The 13541-nt window shown below is 48.0% G+C and overlaps 1 protein-coding gene across 1 annotated transcript in view; it reads right to left on the reverse strand.

Moving 5' to 3' along the window:
- Positions 1-13529, reverse strand: part of fhod1 (formin homology 2 domain containing 1) — a 45755-nt gene extending 32226 nt beyond the window's left edge. Inside the window, exons 1-4 of the mRNA XM_075468811.1 lie at positions 12667-13529; positions 12550-12591; positions 12330-12476; positions 7928-8091 (exon numbers count right to left, since the gene is read on the reverse strand). Coding sequence (XP_075324926.1) covers positions 7928-8091; positions 12330-12426 — 261 coding nt within the window. The 5' untranslated portion in view covers positions 12427-12476; positions 12550-12591; positions 12667-13529. The remainder of the gene's footprint in view (positions 1-7927; positions 8092-12329; positions 12477-12549; positions 12592-12666) is intronic.
- Positions 13530-13541: the final 12 nt, after the last annotated feature.

Here is a 13541-nt window from a genome sequence, read left to right on the forward strand (position 1 = left end):
TGGTCACATGATGGTCACATGGTGGTCACATGGTGGTCATATGGTGGTCACGTGGTCACATGGTGGTCACATGGGGGTCACATGGTGGTCACATGGTGGTCATATGGTGGTCACGTGGTCACATGGTGGTCACATGGTGGTCACATGGTGGTCACATGGTCACATGGTGGTCACATGGGGGTCACATGGTGGTCACATGGTGGTCATATGGTGGTCACGTGGTCACATGGTGGTCACATGGGGGTCACATGGTGGTCACATGGTGGTCACATGGTGGTCACATGGGGGTCACATGGTGGTCACGTGGTCACATGGTGTTCACATGGTGGTCACATGGTGTTCACATGGTGGTCACATGGTGTTCACATGGTGTTCACATGGTGGTCACATGGTGGTCACGTGGTCACATGGTGTTCACATGGTGTTCACATGGTGGTCACATGGTGTTCACATGGTGGTCACATGGTGGTCACATGGTGGTCACATGGTGGTCACATGGTCACATGGTGGTCACATGGGGGTCACATGGTGGTCATATGGTGGTCACGTGGTCACATGGTGGTCACATGGGGGTCACATGGTGGTCACATGGTGGTCACATGGTGGTCACATGGGGGTCACATGGTGGTCACGTGGTCACATGGTGTTCACATGGTGGTCACATGGTGTTCACATGGTGTTCACATGGTGGTCACATGGTGGTCACGTGGTCACATGGTGTTCACATGGTGTTCACATGGTGGTCACATGGTGTTCACATGGTGTTCACATGGTGGTCACATGGTGGTCACATGGTGGTCACATGGTGGTCACATGGTCACATGGTGGTCACATGGGGGTCACATGGTGGTCATATGGTGGTCACGTGGTCACATGGTGGTCACATGGGGGTCACATGGTGGTCACATGGTGGTCACATGGTCACATGGTGGTCACATGGTGGTCACATGGGGGTCACATGGTGGTCACATGGTGGTCACGTGGTCACATGGTGTTCACATGGTGTTCACATGGTGGTCACATGGTGGTCACGTGGTCACATGGTGTTCACATGGTGGTCACGTGGTGTTCACATGGTGGTCACATGGTGTTCACATGATGGTCACATGGTGGTCACATGGTGGTCACATGGTGGTCATATGGTCACATGGTGTTCACATGGTGGTCACATGGTGGTCACATGGTGGTCACATGGTGGTCACGTGGTGTTCACATGGTGGTCACATGGTGGTCACGTGGTCACATGGTGTTCACATGGTGTTCACATGGTGGTCACATGGTGGTCATATGATGGTCACATGGTGTTCACATGGTGTTCACATGGTGTTCACATGGTGGTCACATGGTGGTCACATGGTGTTCACATGGTGTTCACATGGTGGTCACATGGTGGTCATATGGTGGTCACATGGTGTTCACATGATGGTCACATGGTGTTCACATGGTGGTCATATGGTGGTCATATGGTGGTCACATGGTGTTCACATGGTGTTCACATGGTGGTCACATGGTGGTCACATGGTGTTCACATGGTGTTCACATGGTGGTCATATGGTGGTCACATGGTGTTCACATGATGGTCACATGGTGTTCACATGGTGGTCATATGGTGGTCACATGGTGGTCATATGATGGTCACATGGTGTTCACATGGTGTTCACATGGTGGTCACATGGTGGTCATATGGTCACATGGTGGTCACATGGTGGTCACATGGTGTTCACATGGTGTTCACATGGTGGTCACATGGTGGTCACATGGTGTTCACATGGTGTTCACATGGTGGTCATATGGTCACATGGTGGTCACATGGTGTTCACATGATGGTCACATGGTGTTCACATGGTGGTCATATGGTGGTCACATGGTGGTCATATGGTCACATGGTGGTCACATGGTGTTCACATGGTGTTCACATGGTGGTCACATGGTGGTCACATGGTGTTCACATGGTGTTCACATGGTGGTCATATGGTGGTCACATGGTGTTCACATGATGGTCACATGGTGTTCACATGGTGGTCATATGGTGGTCACATGGTGGTCATATGGTCACATGGTGGTCACATGGTGTTCACATGCTGGTCACATGGTGGTCACATGGTGGTCACATGGTGGTCACATGGTGGTCACATGGTGGTCACATGGTGTTCACATGGTCACATGGTGTTCACATGGTGGTCACATGGTGTTCACATGGTGGTCACATGGTGGTCACATGGTGGTCATATGGTCACATGGTGGTCACATGGTGGTCACATGGTGTTCATATGGTCACATGGTGGTCACATGGTGGTCACATGGTGGTCACATGGTGTTCACATGGTGGTCATATGGTCACATGGTGTTCACATGGTCACATGGTGGTCACATGGTGTTCACATGGTGGTCATATGGTCACATGGTGTTCACATGGTGGTCATATGGTCACATGGTGTTCACATGGTGTTCACATGGTGGTCACATGGTGTTCACATGGTGTTCATATGGTCACATGGTGGTCACATGGTGGTCACATGGTGGTCACGTGGTGGTCACGTGGTCACATGGTGTTCACATGGTGGTCACATGGTGGTCACATGGTGTTCACGTGGTCACATGCTGTTCACATGGTGGTCACATGGTGGTCACATGGTGTTCACATGGTGGTCACATGGTGGTCACATGGTGTTCACATGGTGTTCACATGGTGGTCATATGGTGGTCACATGGTGTTCACATGATGGTCACATGGTGTTCACATGGTGGTCATATGGTGGTCACATGGTGGTCATATGATGGTCACATGGTGGTCACATGGTGGTCACATGGTGGTCATATGGTGGTCACGTGGTCACATGGTGGTCACATGGGGGTCACATGGTGGTCACAGGGGGGTCACATGGGGGTCACATGGTGGTCACATGGTGGTCATATGGTGGTCACGTGGTCACATGGTGGTCACATGGGGTCACATGGTGGTCACATGGTGGTCACATGGTGGTCATATGGTGGTCACGTGGTCACATGGTGGTCACATGGGGGTCACATGGTGGTCACATGGTGGTCACATGGTCACATGGTGGTCACATGGGGGTCACATGGTGGTCACAGGGGGGTCACATGGTGGTCACATGGTGGTCACATGGTGGTCACGTGGTCACATGGTGTTCACATGGTGGTCACATGGTGTTCACATGGTGTTCACATGGTGGTCACATGGTGGTCACGTGGTCACATGATGGTCACATGGTGGTCACATGGTGGTCACATGGTGTTCACATGGTGGTCACATGGTGGTCACGTGGTCACATGGTGGTCACATGGTGGTCACATGGTGGTCACGTGGTCACATGGTGGTCACATGGGGGTCACATGGTGGTCATATGGTGGTCACGTGGTCACATGGTGGTCACATGGGGGTCACATGGTGGTCACATGGTGGTCACATGGTCACATGGTGGTCACATGGGGGTCACATGGTGGTCACATGGTGGTCATATGGTGGTCACGTGGTCACATGGTGGTCACATGGGGGTCACATGGTGGTCACATGGTGGTCACATGGTCACATGGTGGTCACATGGTGGTCACATGGTCACATGGTGGTCACATGGTGGTCACATGGTGGTCACGTGGTCACATGGTGTTCACATGGTGGTCACATGGTGTTCACATGGTGTTCACATGGTGGTCACATGGTGGTCACGTGGTCACATGGTGTTCACATGGTGTTCACATGGTGGTCACATGGTGGTCACGTGGTCACATGGTGTTCACATGGTGGTCACGTGGTCACATGGTGGTCATATGGTGTTCACATGGTGGTCACATGGTGTTCACATGATGGTCACATGGTGGTCACATGGTGGTCACATGATGGTCACATGGTGGTCACATGGTGGTCATATGGTCACATGGTGTTCACATGGTGGTCACATGGTGGTCACATGGTGGTCACATGGTGTTCACATGGTGGTCACATGGTGGTCACATGGTGGTCATATGGTCACATGGTGTTCACATGGTGGTCACGTGGTCACATGATGGTCACATGGTGGTCACATGGTGTTCACATGGTGTTCACATGGTGGTCACATGGTGGTCACGTGGTCACATGATGGTCACATGGTGGTCACATGGTGGTCACATGGTGGTCACGTGGTCACATGATGGTCACATGGTGGTCACATGGTGGTCACGTGGTCACATGGTGGTCACATGGGGGTCACATGGTGGTCACATGGTGGTCACATGGTGGTCATATGGTGGTCACATGATGGTCACATGGTGGTCACATGGTGGTCATATGGTGGTCACGTGGTCACATGGTGGTCACATGGGGGTCACATGGTGGTCACATGGTGGTCATATGGTGGTCACGTGGTCACATGGTGGTCACATGGTGGTCACATGGTGGTCACATGGTCACATGGTGGTCACATGGGGGTCACATGGTGGTCACATGGTGGTCATATGGTGGTCACGTGGTCACATGGTGGTCACATGGGGGTCACATGGTGGTCACATGGTGGTCACATGGTGGTCACATGGGGGTCACATGGTGGTCACGTGGTCACATGGGGGTCACATGGTGGTCACATGGTGTTCACATGGTGTTCACATGGTGGTCACATGGTGGTCACGTGGTCACATGGTGTTCACATGGTGTTCACATGGTGGTCACATGGTGTTCACATGGTGGTCACATGGTGGTCACGTGGTCACATGGGGGTCACATGGTGGTCACATGGTGGTCACATGGTCACATGGTGGTCACATGGGGGTCACATGGTGGTCATATGGTGGTCACGTGGTCACATGGTGGTCACATGGGGGTCACATGGTGGTCACATGGTGGTCACATGGTCACATGGTGGTCACATGGTGGTCACATGGGGGTCACATGGTGGTCACATGGTGGTCACATGGTGGTCACATGGTGGTCACGTGGTCACATGGTGTTCACATGGTGTTCACATGGTGGTCACATGGTGGTCACGTGGTCACATGGTGTTCACATGGTGGTCACGTGGTGTTCACATGGTGGTCACATGGTGTTCACATGATGGTCACATGGTGGTCACATGGTGGTCACATGGTGGTCATATGGTCACATGGTGTTCACATGGTGGTCACATGGTGGTCACATGGTGTTCACATGGTGGTCACATGGTGGTCACGTGGTCACATGGTGTTCACATGGTGTTCACATGGTGGTCACATGGTGGTCATATGATGGTCACATGGTGTTCACATGGTGTTCACATGGTGTTCACATGGTGGTCACATGGTGTTCACATGGTGTTCACATGGTGGTCACATGGTGGTCATATGGTGGTCACATGGTGTTCACATGATGGTCACATGGTGTTCACATGGTGGTCATATGGTGGTCATATGGTGGTCACATGGTGTTCACATGGTGGTCACATGGTGGTCACATGGTGGTCACATGGTGTTCACATGGTGTTCACATGGTGGTCATATGGTGGTCACATGGTGTTCACATGATGGTCACATGGTGTTCACATGGTGGTCATATGGTGGTCACATGGTGGTCATATGATGGTCACATGGTGTTCACATGGTGTTCACATGGTGGTCACATGGTGGTCATATGGTCACATGGTGGTCACATGGTGGTCACATGGTGTTCACATGGTGTTCACATGGTGTTCACATGGTGGTCATATGGTGGTCACATGGTGTTCACATGATGGTCACATGGTGTTCACATGGTGGTCATATGGTGGTCACATGGTGGTCATATGGTCACATGGTGGTCACATGGTGTTCACATGGTGTTCACATGGTGGTCACATGGTGGTCACATGGTGTTCACATGGTGTTCACATGGTGGTCATATGGTGGTCACATGGTGTTCACATGATGGTCACATGGTGTTCACATGGTGGTCATATGGTGGTCACATGGTGGTCATATGGTCACATGGTGGTCACATGGTGTTCACATGCTGGTCACATGGTGGTCACATGGTGGTCACATGGTGGTCACATGGTGTTCACATGGTCACATGGTGTTCACATGGTGGTCACATGGTGGTCACATGGTGGTCACATGGTGTTCACATGGTGGTCACATGGTGGTCACATGGTGGTCATATGGTCACATGGTGGTCACATGGTGTTCACATGGTGTTCACATGGTGGTCACATGGTGTTCATATGGTCACATGGTGGTCACATGGTGGTCACATGGTGGTCACATGGTGTTCACATGGTGGTCATATGGTCACATGGTGTTCACATGGTCACATGGTGGTCACATGGTGTTCACATGGTGGTCATATGGTCACATGGTGTTCACATGGTGGTCATATGGTCACATGGTGTTCACATGGTGTTCACATGGTGGTCACATGGTGTTCACATGGTCACATGGTGTTCACATGGTGGTCATATGGTCACATGGTGGTCATATGGTCACATGGTGTTCACATGGTGGTCACATGGTGGTCACAAGGTGTTCACATGGTGGTCATATGGTCACATGGTGTTCACATGGTGGTCATATGGTCACATGGTGGTCACATGGTCACATGGTGTTCACATGGTGGTCACATGGTGGTCACATGGTGGTCACATGGTCACATGGTGTTCACATGGTGTTCACATGGTGGTCACATGGTGGTCATATGGTGTTCACATGGTGGTCACATGGTGTTCACATGGTGGTCACATGGTCACATGGTGTTCACATGATGGTCACATGGTGGTCACATGGTCACATGGTGTTCACATGGTGTTCACATGGTGGTCACATGGTGTTCACATGGTGGTCATATGGTCACATGGTGTTCACATGGTGGTCACATGGTCACATGGTGTTCACATGGTGGTCACATGGTGGTCACATGGTGGTCACATGGTGGTCACATGGTCACATGGTGTTCACATGGTGGTCACATGGTGTTCACATGGTGTTCACATGGTGGTCACATGGTGGTCATATGGTCACATGGTGTTCACATGGTGGTCATATGGTCACATGGTGGTCACATGGTCACATGGTGTACACATGGTGGTCACATGGTGGTCACATGGTGGTCACATGGTCACATGGTGTTCACATGGTGGTCACATGGTGTTCACATGGTGGTCATATGGTCACATGGTGGTCACATGGTCACATGGTGTTCACATGGTGGTCACATGGTGGTCACATGGTGGTCATATGGTGGTCACATGGTCACATGGTGTTCACATGGTGGTCACATGGTGGTCACATGGTGGTCATATGGTCACATGGTGTTCACATGGTGGTCACATGGTGGTCACATGGTGGTCACATGGTCACATGGTGTTCACATGGTGGTCACATGGTGTTCACATGATGTTCACATGGTGGTCACATGGTGGTCACATGGTGGTCACATGGTGTTCACATGGTGGTCATCTGGTGGTCATGGTCACATGGTGGTCATATGGTGGTCACATGGTGTTCACATGGTGGTCATATGGTCATATAGTGGTCACATGGTGGTCATATGGTCACATGGTGGTCACATGGTGGTCATATGGTGGTCATATGGTGTTCACATGGTGGTCACGTGGTGTTCACATGGTGGTCACATGGTGGTCATATGGTCACATGGTGGTCATATGGTGGTCATATGGTCATATAGTGGTCACATGGTGGTCACATGGTCACATGGTGGTCATATGGTCACATGGTGGTCACATGGTGGTCACATGGTGGTCACATGGTCACATGGTGGTCACATGGTGGTCATCTGGTGGTCATATGGTCACATGGTGGTCATATGGTCATATAGTGGTCACATGGTGGTCACATGGTCACATGGTGGTCACATGGTGGTCACATGGTGGTCACATGGTCACATGGTGGTCACATGGTGGTCACATGACCAGCCGGCTCAGAACTTCTACACCTGAACCTGTGGAAGCAGAAGGTTAATGCGGACCTGATGTTCTTCAGCCAGCCGGGCCCGGGCCGCCTGGGCGGAGCCTCCCAGGCCCTCCAGCTCCGCCCTGCGGGTGGCGCTGCTCTCGCTGGGGACGGGCGGCTCCGCTGAGTGCGCTCTGAGGCTGGACAGGCACTCGGACACGCGGCCGCAAAGATCTTCACCTGAGGAGAGAAACGCAGACGTGGTCTCACTCTGATGAAGATCCTGAAACCAAACAGACTGAAGATGGTTTTTATTGTTCAAACTGGACCATCAGAACCAGAACCAGCATGGAGGACGTTCACAGACTGTTTATCACGTGGTCACATCAGCCTAATGAAACCACCTACTACTCCCACTACTCATACTAACTTTAACTTTTTTTTAGTTCCCGGATGCATACTAGATTCTCCTAAATGTTGGGTATGCATCATGAGGTTACTACTCATACTCAAACTACCCAAGATGCAACGTAACGTGACGTCACCGATCGTCATTTCCTGTCAAAACGTGGCATTGTGGGTAAACGCTCTGCATACTGTCTGATTGATCAGTATGTAGTATGTAGTATGTAGTATGCAGTATGTAGTATGCAGTATGCAGTATGTAGTATGCAGTATGCAGTATGTAGTATGCAGTATGCAGTATGCAGTATGTAGGATGCAGTATGGAGTATGCAGTATGCAGTATGTAGTATGCAGTATGCAGTATGCAGTATACAGTATGCAGTATGCAGTATGCATGTGGAGGGGGCGTGGTGCATCAGCTGCAGGAGAGAGGTGTGGAGAGAGCTCAGGGGAGCAGCACCAGGTGAGTGATTGGAACACCAGCATCCACTTGGCTAATCACTCTCCTCTATATAACACAGTAGCGTGCTGGAACCAGGGGGAGAGGAGGAGAACGAACCGGCTCGCAGCACAGGAGGAGACCGGATCGAAGAGAACTGAGCAACAAGCCGAGCAACTGAAAAGAATAAAATAAAACGCCTAAACTACCACTCAGTCTCAGTCTTCATTACAGCTGATAGAACCCGCAGTGGCTGTAAGAACGCCACAATGTAGTATGCACTATGCAGTATGCAGTATGCAGTGTGTAGTATGCAGTATGCAGTATGCAGAATGCAGAATGCAGTATGTAGTATGCAGTATGCAGTATGCAGAATGCAGTATGCAGTATGTAAGTATGTAGTATGCAGTATGCAGTATGTAGTATGCAGTATGTAGTATGCAGTATGTAGTATGCAGTATGCTGTATGCAGTATGCAGTATGCAGAATGCAGTATGCAGTATGCAGAATGCAGTGTGTAGTATGTAGTATGCAGTATGTAGTGTGTAGTATGCAGTATGCAGTATGCAGTGTGTAGTATGCAGTATGCAGTATGCAGTATGTAGTATGCAGTATGCAGTATGCAGTATGCAGAATGTAGTATGCAGTATGCAGTATGCTGTATGCAGTATGCAGTATGCAGAATGCAGTATGCAGTATGCAGTATCCAGTATGCTGTATGCAGTATGTAGTATGCAGTATGCAGTATGTAGTATGTAGTATGCAGTATGCAGTATGTAGTATGCAGAATGCAGTATGTAGTATGCTGTATGTAGTATGCAGTATGTAGTATGCAGTATGTAGTATGCAGTATGTAGTATGCAGTATGCAGTATGTAGTATGCAGTATGCAGTATGCAGTATGTAGTATGCAGTATGTAGTATGCAGTATGTAGTATGTAGTATGCAGTATGCAGTATGTAGTATGCAGTATGTAGTATGCAGTATGCAGTATGTAGTATGCAGTATGCAGTATGTAGTATGCAGTATGTAGTATGCAGTATGCAGTATGTAGTATGCAGTATGCAGTATGTAGTATGCAGTATGTAGTATGCAGTATGCAGTATGCAGTATACAGTATGCAGTATGCATGTGGAGGGGGCGTGGTGCATCAGCTGCAGGAGAGAGGTGTGGAGAGAGCTCAGGGGAGCAGCACCAGGTGAGTGATTGGAACACCAGCATCCACTTGGCTAATCACTCTCCTCTATATAACACAGTAGCGTGCTGGAACCAGGGGGAGAGGAGGAGAACGAACCGGCTCGCAGCACAGGAGGAGACCGGATCGAAGAGAACTGAGCAACAAGCCGAGCAACTGAAAAGAATAAAATAAAACGCCTAAACTACCACTCAGTCTCAGTCTTCATTACAGCTGATAGAACCCGCAGTGGCTGTAAGAACGCCACAATGTAGTATGCACTATGCAGTATGCAGTATGCAGTGTGTAGTATGTAGTATGCAGTATGTAGTGTGTAGTATGCAGTATGCAGTATGCAGTGTGTAGTATGCAGTATGCAGTATGCAGTATGCAGAATGCAGTATGTAGTATGCAGTATGCAGTATGCAGAATGCAGTATGCTGTATGCAGTATGCAGTATGCAGAATGCAGTATGCAGTATGTAGTATGCAGTATGTAAGTATGCAGTATGCAGTATGCTGTATGCAGTATGCAGTATGCAGAATGCAGTATGCAGTATGTAGTATGCAGTATGCAGTATGCAGTGTGTAGTATGCAGTATGCAGTATGCAGTGTGTAGTATGCAGTATGCAGTATGCAGTATGTAGTGTGTAGTATGCAGTATGCAGTATGCAGTATGCAGAATGTAGTATGTAGTATGCAGTATGTAGAATGCAGTATGCTGTATGCAGTATGCAGTATGTAGTATGCAGTATGCAGTATGCTGTATGCAGTATGCAGTATGCAGAATGCAGTATGCAGTATCCAGTATGCTGTATGCAGTATGTAGTATGCAGTATGCAGTATGTAGTATGCAGTATGCGGTATGCAGGATGCAGTATGCAGTATGTAGTATGCAGTATGCAGAATGCAGTATGCAGTATGTAGTATGCAGTATGTAGTATGCAGTATGTAGTATGCAGTATGCAGATTGCAGTATGCAGTATGTAGTATTCAGTATGCAGTATGTAGTATGTAGTATGCAGTATGCAGTATGCAGTATGCTGTATGTAGTATGCAGTATGTAGTATGCAGTATGTAGTATGCAGTATGTAGATTGCAGTATGTAGTATGCAGTATGTAGTATGCAGTATGTAGTATGCAGTATGCAGTATGTAGTATTCAGTATGCAGTATGCAGTATGCAGAATGCAGTATGTAGTATGCAGTATGCAGTATGTAGTATGCAGTATGCAGTATGCTGTATGTAGTATGCAGTATGCAGTATGTAGTATGCAGTATGCAGTATGTAGTATGCAGTATGCAGTATGCTGTATGTAGTATGCAGTATGTAGTATGCAGTATGCAATATGTAGTATGTAGTATGTAGTATGCAGTATGTAGTATGTAGTATGCAGTATGTAGTATGCAGTATGTAGTATGTAGTATGCAGTATGTAGTATGCAGTATGTAGTATGCAGTATGCAGTATGTAGTATGCAGTATGCAGTATGCTGTATGTAGTATGTAGTATGCAGTATGCAGTATGTAGTATGCAGTATGTAGTATGCAGTATGCAGTATGTAGTATGCAGTATGCAGTATGTAGTATGCAGTATGCAGTATGTAGTATGTAGTATGCAGTATGCAGTATGTAGTTTGAAGTATGTAGTATGCAGTATGCAGTATGCAGTATGTAGTATGCAGTATGCAGTATGTAGTATGCAGTATGTAGTATGCAGTATGCAGTATGTAGTATGTAGTATGCAGTATGCAGTATGCAGTATGTAGTATGCAGTATGTAGTATGCAGTATGTAGTATGCAGTATGCTGTATGCAGTATGCAGTATGTTGTATGTAGTATGCAGTATGTAGTATGCAGTATGTAGTATGCAGTATGCAGTATGTTGTATGTAGTATGCAGTATGTAGTATGTAGTATGCAGTATGCTGTATGCAGTATGCAGTATGCAGTATGTTGTATGCAGTATGCTGTATGCAGTATGCAGTATGCAGTATGCTGTATGCAGTATGCAGTATGTAGTATGCAGTATGCTGTATGCAGTATGCAGTATGTAGTATGCAGTATGTAGTATGTAGTATGCAGTATCCAGTATGCAGTATGCTGTATGCAGTATGCAGTATGCAGTATGTTGTATGTAGTATGCAGTATGTAGTATGCAGTATGTAGTATGCAGTATGCTGTATGCAGTATGCAGTATGTTGTATGTAGTATGCAGTATCCAGTATGCAGTATGCTGTATGCAGTATGCAGTATGCAGTATGTTGTATGTAGTATGCAGTATGTAGTATGCAGTATGTAGTATGCAGTATGCTGTATGCAGTATGCAGTATGCAGTATGTTGTATGCAGTATGCAGTATGCAGTATGTAGTATGTAGTATGCAGTATGCAGTATGCAGTATGTTGTATGCAGTATGTAGTATGTAGTAGGCGGTTTCTAACACAGCCACTGATGACTCTCACTGGGCATGAAGGCTCCTTCTTCTTCGGTGGTATCGGGGGCAGCAGCACCGGGGCTCAGTGGCACTGCGGCAGACGTCTTGGAGTACAGCATGTCCATCAGGAACTTCTTATCATCGGACAGCGTGCTGCACTGCCGCTGCACGGGCGCTGCACACAGAGTCAGGGTGAGAACACGAAGGATTCAGAGAGCAGAGCATTGTGGGTAACCGTAGTCTCTCACCTGGCTCATTCTGGGACTCTGAGTTTCTGCCGGCTGCTGAAGCTAAACGCAGACAGACAGTCACATTTAACTCTAAAGTCAGGATGATCAGCCTTCATTTTTGAACTGAATGTTTACCTCCACCCGACTCTGCCGTGGGCTGAGGGCTCGGAGTTATGACATCATCAGACGAGGACAGCCTGGGCTGGTTTAAGTGCTTACTCCTTCTCTTCTCCCACTGAGTGGCTGCCAGGCTGCGCAGGAAGGTGCCTCTGTGAGGGGGGGGGCATTTATTTTATTAAAACTAGTTCAAAGATGACCCTCAAAACTGGGAAGCAGTTTAAATCAGAAACAGTTGTCATGTGTGGAAGAGGCTAATTAGAAAAATCAGTTATTCCCAAAGTTCCTCTGACTTCTACTTCCTGTCAGCAGCTCATCAGCTTCGTTTCATCTGCTGCATCATTTCTACATCTCACACCTGCAGCACGTCGAAACGAAGCTGAACAGGAAACATGCTGACTGACAGGAAGTAGAAGATGGAAGAATTATTTTATGTTGTCCAAACTTCTTATGATTTGGGTTGAATTTCTCCGTTTTCAGCATTTTTTGTCATGAAATCAGAACCAACAGTGAATGTTTGGTTTGGCATCGTCTCATAAAACTGATATAAAACATCCGCCCTGGAGGAGGATGTGTCCCTCTTTCTCATTGTTTCACTGAGCAACGAGGAACTGAATCTGTTTGTCAAGCTTCCGCAGAAAGAGTCAGAACCTAAAGAACATAAAGAACATCTGAACACGAGGTCCAGAAGAACAAAGTGGAAAAGAAACACCTGAACACAGAATTCATTTCAACTTAAATTATTAATCAAATCAGCTGAATTCATCACATATTCAAACATCTTTGTTCTTCACCACAAAACCAAACCAGCTCCAAGCAGATCAAACACCAGAACCAGAGTCCAGACCCAGAGAGTCCAGAACCAGAACCTTCAGACCCAGAGAGTTCAGACC

The sequence above is a fragment of the Odontesthes bonariensis genome, chromosome 1, assembly GCF_027942865.1.
Source record: "Odontesthes bonariensis isolate fOdoBon6 chromosome 1, fOdoBon6.hap1, whole genome shotgun sequence".
Classification (NCBI taxonomy): Eukaryota; Metazoa; Chordata; class Actinopteri; order Atheriniformes; family Atherinopsidae; genus Odontesthes; species Odontesthes bonariensis.